We start from the raw sequence: 17,150 nt of genomic DNA on the forward strand, positions 1-17,150 counted from the left end.
CTCCTTCATATGTAATCAGATTTCAGTGGCAATCAAATCAGTTTTGGAGGGGGAAAAAACCATCGCACCTAGTTCTCTTTTTGCGAATAAATTTTTGTTTGTTTTAGATTGAAATGAGTCACTATAAGAATATATATTCTATATGCATTGATGATGTGATTTTTTTTTATTATGTATTAATTAATAACAATAAGTTCACTATTTTAAAAGCTACATAAACAATTTACAAATCACTATTTCCTTAATAGTAAAAGACATTTAACATGATTGTAGTTAATATTCATGAGCAATCCTTTTTTCGATGGATTCACTAAAACCATATGAATTATGAATTAGATTCCAATAAAGCTGCACTTAGAGAACTCATAACTCATTTTTCACTTGTATTAAGTACAATCAAGCATAAAAACTATTCCAAATATTTTTTACAAAAAGTAAAATCAAGCGCTAACTCCATCTTCAATTACAAGAAGTCAACAACATATATTTCAAAAGAAAGAAAAAGTTAAATTTTTTTGGATCCTATGACGCCGACTAAGTATTTTTACACAACTACTTAGAATGAGAACAGCAATAAAATTGAAAAAATGATGTCTTTGGACTAATGACTATTAAACTGATCGATAAAACTATAGAGATTCAACTCACCAGACTACATCTAACCTACCGTCTCCACAAGATGTCTCGGAATTCTCATGGCTTGCTCATGAAGCTGGATAATGAGCTAAAGTACGTCATGCCATGTTTGACATGCCCAGAGTTCTACATAAAAACGATGTTTTTCTTCACCATGTCTTTGTCATCTTTTATACCTTGATTTCTAGTTATACCCCCGAATTCTTGAATGGATCTCTGCTTTCTCTTATTGACCTTTGTGGCTACTGTTATCAATGGAATAGTAATGTCCAAAGGCTGAAGGACTCGTTCCAATTCATGCCACTCAAAATCTTCGATGTCGCCATCTTCATACTTCACCCTGAACCAACCAACTTCCCCATCAAATTCAATAACTTTCCCATAGTAATACTGGTCCCCAAACAACTTGCGAACTTCTCTTCCAACAAGCCATTGACCAAAACTAGAATTCTTATGTGATTCTGCATCAGTAACTATTGGACAGGGAAAATTGACGTCAGCATTTGAAGAAACAGGAGGCAGCCCATTAATAACAACAGCTGGCTCTCCAGGTATCTCAAATACTCCAGGTGCTAAAAACTCCTCTGCGTCACTTTCTTTGCATGGAAAATCCATTTCCAGCAGTCCTTCCAATCAGCCCTATGAGTAGATTACCAAGTTTCTGTTATACAATGGAGCTTCGCACTAACAAATAACAAAAAATTAGACCGAAACATCAATAAATATGGAAAGAATAATCGCAACACTTGTTAATTGCAATTCAGATCCTTTTCAAAGAAAAACTAGAGGAAATCACAGAAGATAATTTAATTAACCAATCGCCTGTTAACAGCAAACATGCCATTTCAAAACACCATTATGACTCTGTTAGATTCAGAGCAGCTTTGGCAAGTATACAACTAGTTGACAATAAATGAAGAAGTCTAATGGCATGAGGAAACAATATATATAACAGTAACACTCTTCAATGACCTTGCGGATTAAATGCTAAGAAAATAATTTCTTGTATATTTTTTATAAAAATATGAATAAGATTATGCAGACATTTGACACGGGTTACGTGTTTATATGTAAATAAACAAAAGTAATACTGATGACAACTGTTCCTTCTCAATGTAGAAGGCAAAAGATTAAAAGCTGAAAGTACATAGCTAATATGTTACTCGCTTGGTCAGTATTTTTCTCTCTTTATCATTCTTATTTATTTGCAAATTTAAGGAAAATCCTGAACTACCAAAGCCACACAGCAAGTGAAAAGAAAATCAATAAATCTACCTCATTCCACATTTTACATTGTATCTTTACCAAAAGAAGAGAAAAACTGAAAGAAACAACACTATCAAAGTCAGCAGGATATGCAACATTGCAGCTATTCGCTAGAGAGCTAAACTCATCGACAAAAATACTATTATTAGTGCTAGGGGTTCCAGAAATCCACGTTATCAATGCACTTGCAGACTATATAAAGGGAAAGTCGTAAAAGGCACTATAACATTGAACAATTAAGTTATTCACAGGTAACTCTGAACTACCAAAGCGACACAGTAAGCGAAAAGAAAATTAATAACTCCACCTCATTCCACATTTTACATTGTATCTTTACCAAAAGAAGAGAATAAACTGAAGAAACAACACTATCAAAGTCGGCAAGATGTGTAACATTGCAGCTATTCACAGGAAAGCTAAACTCATCGACAAAAATATTAGTAGTATTAGTTACTATTAAATTTTACCATCAAGTTCACTCTGTACTAAAAGATAATCTTTACAACAACAAAAACATACACGGAGTAAGGTGGGGTCTAGGAAGGGGAGGATGTAAGCGGACCTTCAGCTCAAGTAACTCATAACAAAGCAATGTTAAAAATAGCATACAGTCGCAAAGCAGACATAACAAATAATAACGGAAATCATTACATAGCATTCAAAAAAGGCACAATACCAACATCAAAATAATGTGATAACCAAAGCAAAGAACAATATGTATTAACAGAAATCAGAAACCGAGTGGGCAGAAACTACGAGATTAGTGCTAATGCTAGTTTAATTAATTGGAAGTTTAGTACTATAAAACAAAGCACAACATAGCAGATAAACATTTTCCGCAGAAATGTTCACACACTAATACCAAAAAAAAGGCGGATTAAGCAATAGGATTAGATCACTAAACTGAAAGTTAAGTACTAATTTGAAACCTTCAATCGTACAAAAAAGCAATTCAAGTGAATTAACAATTCGTCGTGCCTGTTGATAAAATTGACAGGGGATGGGGTTTAGGGCTTTCGAGTTCATGAGAGAAAAAGAAGATTATGCGTAAAGTGAAAACTTACAATTAAAATTATTAACCGGAAAGTGATTTTCAGAGAGTTCGCCGGAGAGAAAAAAGTTGAATTTTGACGCCGGAGAACGAGTTCGACGGCCGGCAAATCCTGGAAATTTGGCTCTTTTCTTTTATATAGTTTATCAGATAAACTTTATCCAGTCAATTTACGGTCTTATGTTAAAAAAGGCAAATATGGATAAAAATTTATTGTTAAGTCATTTTTTATGGATGAAAATGAAAATGGATAATTAATTAATTTCAGTAATTAGGGTAAAAGTGATTTATTTTAATCTTTAATTATTTACCTGTGTCTTAATTTTAGAATAATTTATGACAAGGACAAAATTGAAAGGAAATAATTAATTCTCTCTTGTTTTTTTAAAAATTGATGAATACTTAGGAATAACTATATTTAGAATACATGATAACTACTTCAATTATTTAGTTCTTGTTACTGGTTATAATTTATAGGTCATAAACTCATAATCATGTAAATAAGAAATTATGATATACGAGATTAAACTGAAAATGTATTAATGTATTTCTACAAATAATCTAGGGTAATAAGCGTATTTTTTATGATTTATTTGGTACTTTTTCATAACGACGATAAAAAGTTATATACATTTTTTAATAGATGTATAGCAAAGTACTCTCATAATATGTCAGGCACACTACTTATTTATTCAGTATGAAAATGATGCAAGAAAATATTGGAGAATATATTATTCCTTAGCTTGTTGAAGTTTGAAAGTACTTCCTTATGTGTGAGTAAGAAATGTTTGAAAAATTTGTTATTGGGGTGGATCCATTCATAAAAGGTGTTCATTATATTGTTATTGACCTATATTAGTTGACCGTCCTCCTGAAACTTTACTGATATATCATGTAAATATACCATTATAGGTGTAGGTATTATATAAGGTTATTTTCCTAATGTTTCTAATGAAAAAAATAGATGATTGGATTAGCTATGTACAAAAATACATACCTTCCATGAGTGAGTCCAGAGACGAAGACAGTATTAGGAGTTTTGAGGTTCTAAATTTTCTTTCACTTCTTTAACATTGAGTTGTCAATCAATTTTGTTAGGAGTATACAAGTTATTACTTAATTTCTAGTAAAAATATAAAATCTACGGAAAAGCTATTGGGTTCGTCCGAACTCATGATGAACCTCACCTAGCTCCGCCTCTACTTGCATCTTATAGAGAATATTAAATTATATTGTGAAAATCAAAAAAAATATTTGTCTTGTAATTATTTCTATTGAAATGAAATTCAAGTTATAGTTGAAAGAGATCCGTTTTTACAAGAAAAAAACTTTTGTAAATTTCCTAAACTAGGTATTTTCATTGAAATATTACATATATAGTGTTAAAGCCTCTAAGTTTTGAAGAATGGCAAAGTGAATAGAACAGGTCGTGCATACGTGATACAAAAGTGCTTTGTCAAAAACGTATAGCAGTAGGAATTCAAGGTTAAGGAAGTTTTCTTAATCAATAAGGAAAACTACATAAAGTAGGAAAACTACTATGTGTAAGGTTTCTGTGAAAGAGGTCGAGTACAAATAGGAGTCCAAGTTGAGGTCAACAAGGCTTTGTAGCGGCAAAGACAAAGTTGAGTCGAATAGGGACTTGCTGGAATTCTGATCTATAAATAGGGGGTTATTTTCTTCAGAAAAATTGCACACTTACATTGAGAGTAATATCAAAACACGATCAAGAGTTGAGAGAGTTTTGATTTTTATTTTGGGGAGTGCTGCGAGTTGAGAGAAAAATTGTACGATTGTAGTCAAGAGTTTTGAATACAATCAAGTGTTTGTGAGTAAGTTTCGTTTGACAAGTTGAATTACTTGAAGAACGATAGAAGACTAAAACCTGGGGGGTTTTGTCTTGGGTAGTTAGGAATTAGAGTTTATAATTCCTTAGGTTACATAACTTTGTAATCGTTGTGTTATTTGAAGGTTTATAAATAATACAAAGTGCTGAGCAAGTTGTTATACGAAATTATTTATTGTTAAGCTTCAAACAAATAGGAACAAGTAGTCATTACGTGTTCCTGTATAGAATTCAGGAGGGTAGAATTACAACAAGTGGTATCAGAGCAGGTTATCTTAATCAAGAGTCTAATAACTCGAGAGAAAGATCATTATGAGTTCTGCACCTCCTCTCGGACATGGTCAAGGGCAACACATCAACAGGCCTCCATTATTCAATGGTCAATACTACTCATGGTGGAAGACAAGGATGGAAGACTTCATTCAAGCCGAAGACTACGAACTATGGGTTAGAATCACTGATGGACCATTAACTCCTACTATTACGGATAGTGAAGGAAACATTGTACCAAAACCTAAAGATAAATACGGAGAAGTTGACTATAAGATGTTGGGAAAGAATGCAAAAGCCAAATGCATCCTTGTATGTGGACTAGGACCTGATGAGTTTAATCGCATCTCAAGTTGTACCTCCGCGAAACAAATATGGGACACTTTACAGAACGCTCACGAAGGTACAACTCAAGTTTGAAAATTCAGAATTGCCAGACTATGCTCTGAGTATGAAGCCTTCAAGATGAAATCCGGAGAATCACTTCAAGATATGATCACCAAATTCACTACTGTGGTAAACGAGTTAATCTCCTTGGGGAAAGTATACACCACTGAGGAACAGGTAGACAAAGTGCTTAGGACCTTGCCTAGATCATGGGAAATAAAAGTTACTGCAATCAGAGAAGCCAAGGACTTAACAAATATGACCTTGGATGAACTGGTAGGGAATCTCAAAACATATGAGATGAATGTTGACAAAAGAGGTGAAGGAAACAAAGAGAAAAATCTTGGACTTAAAGCAACTGAGAGTGAAGAATCAGATATAGATGATGAGGATTTAGCACTGATAAGCAGAAACTTCAAGAAACTCTTCAAAAGAGGAATGAATTCTGAAAAAAAGTCACCACCCACCAAAGAAAAAACTACAGAAAAATCACAAAGTGGAGGATGATTTAAGTGTGGTAAAACCGATCATCAGATTAAGGATTGTCCTATGTGGGAAGCAGAATGGAGAAAGGAAAGAGCTGAAAAGGAGAAGAGGGAACTTTTAAGCAAAAGAAAAACAAAGAGAAGGAACAAGCAATGTATGCAGCTTGGGGAACAGGTTCAGACATGTATGAAGAATATGGTGGAGATGCTGATGACATTGCCTTAATGGCCATGGAAGAATCAGAACCAGAACCTGAATCAGACTTTGAAGGAATGGAGGTAAATCTATTTGATCTTAAAGATAAGCTAACTAAATTCTCTAAGAAAAAATTATCCTTCTTAACGCTCACATTTATAGATACAATTCAAGAACTAGTTAACACCAAGAAACAATTGCTTGCCTCCATGACTAGTTTAAAGTTTGAGTACATCGATCTCGAAAAACTCAACAGTGAACTACAGGAGAAAACCAAGTAATTGCTGCAGAAAACACAGCAACTTGAAACCTGCAATCTAGCACTAAAGTCTGAAAATATAAACTGAAAATTCTTGGTAAAGAAAAGTCGTGTGATCAACCTAAGTATGAACATGAAGTGAATAAACTCAAAAACGACTTAAACTTAGAAAAAGAAAATTCTAGGAGAATGAATCTTGAATTGTCCAGAATAAAAATTGATTTGGAAAGGGCAAATAAATGGACAAGATCATCCATGATAGTCGCACATCTAGGAAATAATACTAGAAACATTAAGGCTGGAATAGGTTTTAACAAATCTCAATATAAAACTTCTTTATTTTGTAGTCTCTGTGGTAGAACTGGTCACTCTAAACTAAATTGTCAAAGAACTAAAACTAACACACACCTAAGGAACATACAATCTCTAAACAAAACAGGACTTCGAAATTGGATAAACAGAGATCTTATTCATCCTTTTGATCAAAACAAAGGACCCAAGTTGATCTGGGTTCCTAAAACTAACCTTTAATTGTTTCTTCAGGGAGAAGTTAGAGGAAGCAAGCAACATTGGTACATGGATAGCGCTTGCTCAAGACATATGACTGGAGACAAAACAATGTTTCTCTCACTTGAAGAAGGAAAAGGTGGAATGGTAGCATTTGGTGGTGGAAAAAAAGGGACAAAATCAAAAGGCATTGGTAAGATTGGAAGATCTGATGAACACTCAATCGAAAAGGTGTACTACGTAGAAGGACTGAAACACAATCTACTTAGTATATCCCAACTATGCGACAAGGGAAACAAGGTAATTTTTCTATCCACCGGTGTTGAAGTAATCAATCTAATCACAAAAAGGGTAGTCTTAACTGGAAAAGGGGACAAACATGTCTACACTGTAGATACTTCAATCACATCTGATGAGAATCTAGTATGTCTAAGTGTGTTGGATAAAGATCCTTTACTTTGGCATAAACGACTAGGACATGCTAGCCAAGTACAACTAAATAAACTCATCACTAAGGACTTAGTAATAGGACTACCTAAAACAAAGTTCAAAGAAGAAAAGATGTGTGAAGCTTACTCTCTAGGGAAACAAATAAAATCATCCTTTAAATCAAAACAGGTGGTAAGCTCAACCAGGTCCTTAGAACTAATTCACATGGATTTATGTGGACCAATGAGAGTCAAAAGCAGGGGAGGGAAAAGATATGTGTTTGTTTTAGTTGATGACTATACTAGGTTTACTTGGACACTATTCCTGACATCAAAAGATGATGCATTTGAAGCATTTTGCTCTTTAATAAGAAAACTTCAAAAGAAATTTGATAAACAATTAATGGCAATCAGATCTGATCATGGAACAGAAATTGAAAACTCAAAGTTTTCCCAATATTGTGATGTCCATGGAGTCGACCATAATTTCTCTGCCCCTAGAACCCCTCAACAAAATGGTGTGGTTGAAAGGAAAAATAGAACTTTGCAAGAAATGGCTAGAACCATGATGATTGCAAACAAAATCACCAACCAATTCTGGGCAGAAGCCATAAATATTGCTTGCTATACCATAAATAGATGCATGTCTAGACCTGTGTTAGATAAAACTCCCTATGAATTGTTAAAAGGTATGAAACCCAACATCACTCATCTAAGAGTGTTTGGGTGCAAGTGTTTTATTCATAATAATGGAAAAAAGTTGCTAGGTAAATTTGATGCTAGAAGTGACAAAGGAATCTTTTTAGGATACTCCACACATAGTAAAGCCTATAGGGTACTCAACAGAAGAACAATGTGTGTAGAAGAGAGTGTGCATGTTATATTTGATGAAAGCAATATTATGTCTAACCAAGATTTGCAGGAAAACGAAGTACCATCAAAAGAATACACTGACTCTGTATAGAAACAGATACAAGAAACAGGTCATTCAGATACAGTCAATGAAGACAGTGTTGAAACACATGAGAAAGATGATGCCTCAGAAAAGGTGCCTAATGAAAAACAAACAGATCTGAATGATGGCCAAAATACAGAACAACCAAACTTGGTTCTAAAAGATTACAAATACCAAGGATCACATCCATTGGACAATATACTTACTGATCTCACTTCCGGAATAACCACCAGATCAGGGATAAAAAATCATTGTGCTTTTAATGCATTCCTATCCATGATGGAACCAAAGAAGATCAGTGAAGCTCTCCAAGATGCAGATTGGATTATGGCTATGGAAGAAGAACTAAATCAGTTTGAAAGGAGTAAAGTTTGGCATCTGGTGTCGAAACCATCAAATAGAACCATAATTGGTACAAAGTGGGTGTTTCGAAACAAGTTAGATGAACATAGCACGATAACAAGAAACAAAGCTAGGCTAGTAGTCCAAGGGTACAATCAAGAAGAATGGATAGATTATGATGAAACATTCGCACTTGTGGCCAGGTTAGAGGCAATCAGATTACTCATTGCATTTGCATCTCACATGGAGTTCACCTTGTATCAAATGGATGTAAAAAGTGCATTTCTTAATGGTTTACTAAGGGAAGAAGTATTTGTCAAACAACCTCCTGGCTTTGAGAACAATGACTATCCTGACTATGTCTATAAACTTGATAAGGCTCTTTATGGGTTAAAACAAGCTCCAAGGGCATGGTATGATAGATTGTCAAGGTTTCTCCTAAGCCATGGCTATTCAAGAGGGAAAATTGACAACACTTTTTTTCTCAGAAACAAAGGAATGGACCTACTGATAGTACAAGTGTATGTAGACGACATTATTTTTGGAACCACAAACAAGACTCTCACAAACGAATTTGCTAACCTTATGAGCAACGAGTTTGAGATGAGTATGATTGGCCAATTAAACTACTTCCTGGGGCTCCAAATAAAGCAAACACAATCAGGTACCTTCATTCATCAGCAAAAGTATGCCAAGGAACTACTCAAAAGGTTCAACATGGAAGATGCTAAACATATTGATACCCCAATAGCTACAGCTACAAAATTAGACTTGGAAGGAACAGGTTCTGCTGTGGAACAAAAACTGTATAGAGGCATGATTGGGTCTCTCTTGTATCTTACAGCCAGCAGGCCAAATATTGTGTTCAGTGTGGGATTATGTGCTCGATTTCAAACTAGTCCCAGAGAATCTCATTTTCAAGCTGTTAAAAAAATTCTCAGATATTTAAAAGGAATCACTGATTTGGGACTATGGTATCCAAAGGGAAGTAACTTCGAATTAGTAGGGTATACCGATGCAGATTATGCTGGTTACCTTGCAGACAGAAAGAGTACTACAGGTATGGCTCATTTTCTTGGTTCATGTTTAATCTCCTGGGGATCAAAGAAACAAAACTCTGTTGCATTATCCACCGCAGAAGTTGAGTATGTGGCAGCAGCCTCGTGTTGTGCTCAATTATTGTGGATTAAACAACAGCTTAGGACTTTGGGCTTCATGTTGAGTGTGTCCCAATTTTTTGTGATAATACAAGCGCAATAAACATTGCAAAGAATCCTGTCCAACATAAGAGAACAAAACATATAGACATCCGTCATCACTTTCTAAGGGACAATGTAGAAAAGGGGCAAATTTCAATGAATTTTTGTGCCACTGAACAACAAATTGCAGACATTTTTACAAAAGCATTAGCAAGGGAACACTTTGAAAGGAACAGGCTGGAATTAGGAATGATGAAGATCACCTGAGTATCTCTGCTTACGAGAGTAAACTATGGCACTTAATTCTATACTATTATGCTAAAAGTTTTTAATACTCAAAAACACTAAAGTAAAATCATTTTTTAACTCACAATCATAGATTTATAATTTCATTTTTAGAAAGTTTGAAACTAAAAGGCTTAGAGTATAGACTCATCATGACCATAATAAAAATAGTAATTTCAAATTATGAAAATAACATTATTAACCCAAGGTGTTTTAAAAAATATAGTAAATGTTGACAAAACTTGAGTACATTATTTTATTTTATTTTTTAAAAAGGACATCAAGTGATTATTAGAGTATTAAAGTGAAGTCTTAAAAAGGGTATCATATTATAAATGACTAAATAGCTACTGATATAGTTACGAATAAAATTCTTGTGTTAATCGCAAGTCCTAATGGATTAGCAAATAATTAAAATTTAGTTTTAAATCATACAAGCAAGCAAATGTAGATAGGTAAACCATCATAATGCATCAAAGTAGTGAAACATTTTGCCAACTTTCGACGACTCTTGAGTGACCACGAAAGAAAATATAACGGACAACTTTGCATTCTCAAAATTTTTCCTCCTCTGTTCAGATTTTTTAGGAGGGGGGCGAGAGAAACAAATGGCAAGGAATGGAGAATAAATGTCGGTCACAGGTCTAGCGACGAAATAGAGTCTTAAGCAGGACTCGTAGAACTCGTCAACTCCGGTATTCATGCAAACAAAGAAAACGGAAAAAAGAAGTAGTTAGTAAGGGTAAACAGATTCACGATAAGTTAGAACTTGTATTTGGAAGAAAAGAATATAATAAATCATAATCCAGGAATAACCAACAGAGCGGAACATGTGATTAAACATAGACCTCTTTAAATAAGAAAAACAAACCCAACAAGTCGATGTTATTGGCATAACACAAGCTTGTATTTTCAATACAAGAAATATAGTCTCAAATTCATGTTTTGGTGCAGATGGTCATATTTAAGGCCAAGTAATAATATTTCCTTACCCAACATTTATTCTTGTGGTTATCCTGCTTTTAACTTGGCATGATTATATTTAACGATGTAAACAAAAAAAAACTTTTATGAATCAATGCTATACATGAAATAAAACTGGCAACAAAATATTGCTACGACTAAACTTTACCATAACTTAAAACTAAACAAAATATGACTTATTACTTACTAGTACTCATATTCCGGTTAGCATAAGAAAACATACAGTAAATGATTCAGCTTGAAAGAAACACCATTTTTTATGAACTTTATTTATATCACTTCTAACAACAAAAACAGTGTATAAATCAGAATAGGTTCAGATTTTCACCTTTTGTGGAGCAGTGAACTTGGTCGTTGATCAAAGATCTAATCTCGTTCTTCCGACAAAATCGAGCAAAATAGAGAATAGAATAGAAAATATTCCGTAAGATGATATTGAAATATAAGAGAGGAGTGTTCTTGAGAATGCTTAAACTTGTTCCTGATTTCTTTTGCAAGAAAAAAAAAACTCCCCTTCAATGACTAAACAGAGGGAGTATTTATAGAGAGGGTTAAATCTCTGGGATCATTTGGGCGGGATTTCGAGTTGAAAAATATGTATTTTGAAATTTGAACGTTGTCTTTTGGTCAAGCTTCACGTGAATTGGTCAGAGCTGAGTGATAGAGATGGAGACAGTTCTGGAAAAGCACCCCTCTTGCACCAAAATGACGTATCAACTCTGGTTTTGCCCAAAAGAGTTTGAAGGTTCTGTCTCGAATGGGATAGCGTGAGAAAATGACTGAGCGGCTGATTTTTTTTAGGGGATTAGATTTAGGGATTTTGGCTGAAACGCATGGGCCTATTGGGCTGCGTTTCGGATAGCAAAAGGATTGGCTGAATTACAGAAATACTTTGGGCCTTTTCTTCTCTAAATTAATTCCTTTGAGCTTCTAACTAGTATAATATACATTATATAAAAAGTTTAGTAAGTAAAAAATCTTGAAATAAAGTAACGACAATCTATTTTAAAGAAGACGACAATAAAGTACTAATAGTAACATTGATAAGAAATATAATTTTGAAATAGTGAAAATGATACTAAAGATGATAATCATAAAAATAATAAAAGTTAAAGTAATATAGATAATTACGATAGCAATAGTGATAAATGGAAAATAATAGTGAATTAGAATGTATTCGACTTATTAGTAATTTAGAAGCTCAACGAAATAAATTAGAAGAAAGGAAGGACAAAAATTGGTGTCAACAGCTTGCCCCTCTTTGACCGGAGATGATGAAAGAGTCTTTGGGCAAAGAAGTTGACTTAATAGCCAATTTTGTCGCGACCAACAAATACGGCCTTGGAAAGAGTTGAGAAGATTGGTACTAGCGTATTTTAGTTTAGAGGTGTCACCGAATGATTTAATTGAGTTGAGATGTAGAGGTGGTTATGAAAGAAGAATTGGATAACCTACATTTCACGTATTCGTGGTATGTAGGCAGAAATGAGTTCGAGAGTAGATCTTTGACATTTGCTAGCGAGTTTGATATTCCTCTTCAGCAAATTTGCCCCAGTTCACTGCTAAGAAAAAGTTCCACGTTGTGTTGTATCCTTTTTGATGTCGTCCACACATGTGATTTGATTTGAGAATTTATCCTCTTGGATGCTCTCGGCAAAGACTGAAATAAACTTGTTAGTAGAAACTATAATTTACATAGAGAAGTGGCATGTTTTACTGTATTCAACACATGTTTTTTTTTTTTTTTACCTTTGTTGGAAAGCTAAACTTTCTCAACAAATTACCCCAGTTCACAACTAAGAGAGAGTTCCACGTTGTGATGCGTCTTTGGTTGCTTTAGACTGATTTTCCTGAAACTCGTGTTAAAATTTGGCATTAAAGTGAGAGATAAAATTAAAGTGTAAGAATGTATAAATGAATGGTAATATATGTATGTGTGAGAATGGTATGAAGTCGTGTGACTTATGAAAGGCGTGTGGCCAAATGCTGTCTCTAGTTGTCTTTAGAGACTTGGTAAATAAAGATGTCTCTGATTGTCTACAGAGACTTGATGTTGAGAGCCGTCTGGCTTATGATGATGAGGTCGTATGGCCCATTGGTATCTCCGTTTGTCTTTGAAGATATAATGGCATATGACGTCTCTGATTGTTTTCAGAGACTTGATGATGAATGATGTTTATGCAAATGATGTAGATAATGTCTCTGGTTGTCTTCAAAGACTTGAATGATAAATAAGGCCACCAGTTGTCTTTGGGGACTTAAATGAGGCTTCCGGTTGTCTTCGGGGTCCCAAGGTAAATGATGTCTAATATCCTCCGATTGTCTACGGGGACTAGAATGATAAATGAGGCCCCCGGTTGTCTTCGGGGTCTCGATGATAAGTGATGTCTGAATTTCCTCCGATTGTCTACGGGGACTAGTTGTAATGATGCCTCCGGTTGTCTTCGAGGCTTGATGAAGTGATGCCTCCGGTTGTCTTCGGGGCTTGATGAAGTGATGCCTCTGATTGTCTTCGGAGCTAGATATTGATTGTTGTAAAAAAAAGTAGAGTAAAATTACAAATAAAGTCATGATAAAGTAAAAATAAAATAATAGTAAGTGAGAAATAAAAGCCGTGTGGTTGATGACTATAGAGCCGTAGGCCAAGTGGCGTCTTCAATTGTCTTTGAAAGCGGTTGTTGATTCCTGTAAAATTTAAAATAAAGTCGTTAAAGTGAGTAAAGTGAATTATAAATGTATTTAATAAAGTAAAAAATAAAATTAGTGAAGTTGTTCGATTGTTGTTGATGTCGATGATTGTAATTGGTTGAAAGTCGCCTCTAATCTTTGATATTTAAGCCTTGATATGCAATTTGATGGATCGAGTGGCGCCTGTAATGGACTTGATTCTTATTCAATAAATCAAGGGGATTTTATCTGCAAATTTTGGGTAAAGACATTAATAAGAATATAAAGTCATGATGAAGAAATAAAGTCAGAGATAAAGTGAAATGTGGGGTCATTTGGCTTATTCAGGAGAGGTCCTGGAGGCAAATGATGACTTTAATGTAATCCAGTAGTGACTTCTTGTATCTTTGTTGTTCCTGCACTCAAAGAAAAATTCTTAGTTGGGAAGGGTGTTGATTCGTGTTGACTCGAAGCTTGACTTTGTTGGCCTTCCATCTATCCTGCTTGTTCAGACCTTGTGATCTCCGTTTGAGACTTGGTAGATGAACAGTAAAAAAGAGTATGTTTTATAAAATCAAAATGAGAGTAAAAATTATCATTTGAAAGAGACATATGTTAATGTGTAGAAAAATATGTAAGTATATGTTTATAAGTTGTAAAAAATAATAATATATTTTCTATCAACTCTAAGATTGTGACAATTTTTGAAACGAAATGAACGTCATCTGTCTGTTATGCTTCTTGTCAGGTTAGCAGCCTATAGCTTGACAATTATTCGGTCATTCCTTGACCATATTTTCCAAAATCTGCCCCAGTGTCGATTTCAGAAAAAGTATACTAAATTTATGTTGTGATGAGACCGAACGTTATATAGGTTGCCTACGTATCTCACCAAGAGAATCAGGTCAGAACGTAGTTCAAGTACATAGAAATTATTTGGAATTTTCTAATAAAGGGACCGAATCCGATTTGGACTGCCTACATATTCCACCAAGGAAATCAAGCCATGTTGTAGTTCAAAATTACATAAATAGTAAAAGAATTTTGAATTTTTAGCCTAATACGACTGAACTGTATGTGAGTGGCCTACGTATCCCACCGAGGGAATCAAGTCAGGCGTAGTTCTCCTAATACAGATAAGAAAATTTAAAATTGTTCTATAGTAAAACTGAACCCTATGTGGGCTGCCTACGTATCCTACCAAAGGAATCAGGTCGGAACGTAGTTCATAAATTACATGAAAAGTGGAAGTTACAGTTAAAAGAAACTTATCTAAAGTCGCCCTTTGGTGTAGTTTCTTGACTTCTCTTGAATGGAAAACTTCATGCTCGAATATTGTCATGTTGTCATGTTTCTTGGTTGATTGTTCAACTATAGATTGTCTTCACATCCTTTGAAAATCTTGATTGGCTTCAAACTTTGTTCATTTGTTTCATTACGTCACAATCATAAAGTTGACAGATTAAATTTGAAAATTAATATGTTAAAAAAAAATGAAAGTAATAGGCAAAAGGCAATTAAGAAAATAGGAAATGCATTTATAGATTTTGCAATTAAGCATTCAAAAAAAGTGAGGCAAAACAACATAAAGTTTTAAGGCACAATTTAAGCCTCGATTTTTTTTTAAAAAAAAATCGTGCTACTCCAAAAGTTTTACTACTTGTTCAATCTACCAAGACTCCTGGCGAACCAGAGACGAAGTACAAGTCCAATTCTTCAAAGTCTCCTTTGGTTCAGCACCCCAAATGGTCGGTGTCTCGCTGTTGTAGAGAGGCATGTAAGATGTTGCAGCAGCAACCTCTATCAACGTTTGTTCATGGGTTGTCATGATAAGAGCATCAAAGGCCGATAAAGTATCATTTTCCATCTTTCTAATGGGAACAATACTTCCGTTCAGCACCACATTTTCCTCTATAGTTATCATGTTCACATCAGCATTTCCATGTTTAGGCAGAGGGTTGTTGTTCACGTTGGGCTGAGGTCCAGTAAGTTGGATTGCTCCTTCTTTAATCAAAGCTTCAATCTTATTTTTCAGACCATAACAATCTTCAGTGTCGTGTCCAACAACTCCAGAATGATAGGCACAACGCTTGGAGCCATCAAACCATTTTGGAATAGGATCAGGAATTTTCCTTCAATTGGTTGTATCATACCTGCTGTTTTCAACCTCTCAAACAACTGAGCCAATGGTTCAGCTATTTTGGTATAGTTGCGAGTGGTTTTGATTTCATGATTTGGACGAGCTCTAGGTGCAGCATATGGTCGATTTTGAAAAGTTGAAGCTTGGAGTGGTTGGTATGAATGTGGTTTATTATAAGTAGGAGCTCGAGGTTGATAGTTGTTCGCTTGGGTGTTATAGACATGGTAAGGAGTTGATGGAGGATAGTAGAGAGCCTGTGAGGCTTCACCATATTGGTAAGGGTAAATGGGTTGATGTGGTCGATTTAGGTAGGGAGGAACTTGACCTGGCATGCGTCCTTGGTCAATCATGACAGCAGATACATCTTCTTTCTTCTTTTTGTTCCCATTGATAGAACCATATTGAATCGCTTTACTTGCAGCATGCAAGGCTGTAAAGTCTTGGATTCTTCCTGATTTGATCCCTTCTTCCAAGATTTCTCCCATTCTAATGATTTCTGTGAACTTTTGTCCCATCATGGTTATCATTTTCTCATAGTAAAAACTGTTATCTTGGGATTCAATAAAGGTAGCAGTCATTTCACTTTCACTCATCGGTGGTTGGACTCTAGCTGCTTCTGACCTCCAACGTAGAGCATACTCACGAAATGTCTCAGTAGACTTCTTCTTTAACTTAGTGAGGTAGAACCTATCTGGTATGATGTCGGTATTGAACTTGAATCGATCCATAAAGTCTTGTGCCATATCACTCCAACCGCGCCATTTATGGAGATCTTGTTGTGTGTACCAAGCAAGAGCTTCACCAGATAAACTTCTTATGAACAACTTCATTCTGACCCTCTCGTCTCTCCCCACTCCTACCAGTTTGTCACAATACGCCCTTAGATGTGTATGAGGATCACCAATTCCATTGAAAGTATCAAACTTTGGCAGTTTGTACCCTACAGGCAAATCAATGTCAGGTTGCACACAGAGATCCTCATATTCTAGGCTTTTGTTTCCCCTAGTAGTTTGGAGGTTTCTCATTGCTTCCTTAAGATCACGAATCTCTCTAGCTAACACATCATCAGCCTTTGCCTTGACATCTTTCTCCATTTCCTCATATTGATCTACCTCGGGTTGAAACTTGACCGATATTGGGTTGGTAAAGGCTTGAGTTTCCACCGCATATACTGGAGGAACATGTTGCACATAAGGAGTGGCAATATGTGCCCCTTGTATATGCTGAGTTGTATAAGTTTGGACAAT

At 35.0% G+C, this 17,150-nt stretch overlaps 1 protein-coding gene across 2 annotated transcripts; it reads right to left on the bottom strand.

Annotated features, from left to right (window-relative positions):
* Positions 1-357: 357 nt before the first annotated feature.
* On the bottom strand, positions 358-3,112 carry LOC102603105 (dirigent protein 17-like). Of its 2 annotated transcripts, none has more exons than XM_006338990.2 (2): positions 2,967-3,112; positions 358-1,320 (listed from the first exon to the last, which is right to left on the bottom strand). In XM_006338990.2, the coding sequence occupies exon 2, from the start codon at positions 1,249-1,251 to the stop codon at positions 763-765; it is 489 nt and encodes a 162-aa protein (XP_006339052.1). In that variant the 5' UTR covers positions 1,252-1,320; positions 2,967-3,112; the 3' UTR covers positions 358-762. The 2 variants fall into 2 exon arrangements, with proteins under 2 accessions (XP_006339052.1, XP_006339053.1); XM_006338991.2 differs by having other exon boundaries at positions 358-1,275; positions 2,967-3,110.
* Positions 3,113-17,150: the final 14,038 nt, after the last annotated feature.

The sequence above is a fragment of the Solanum tuberosum genome, unplaced genomic scaffold (assembly GCF_000226075.1).
Source record: "Solanum tuberosum cultivar DM 1-3 516 R44 unplaced genomic scaffold, SolTub_3.0 scf00008, whole genome shotgun sequence".
Classification (NCBI taxonomy): Eukaryota; Viridiplantae; Streptophyta; class Magnoliopsida; order Solanales; family Solanaceae; genus Solanum; species Solanum tuberosum.

Excerpts from the sequence above, each read along its gene's own strand:
- LOC102603105 (XM_006338990.2), bottom strand. The coding sequence starts at position 1,251 with ATGGATTTTCCATGCAAAGAAAGTGACGCAGAGGAGTTTTTAGCACCT.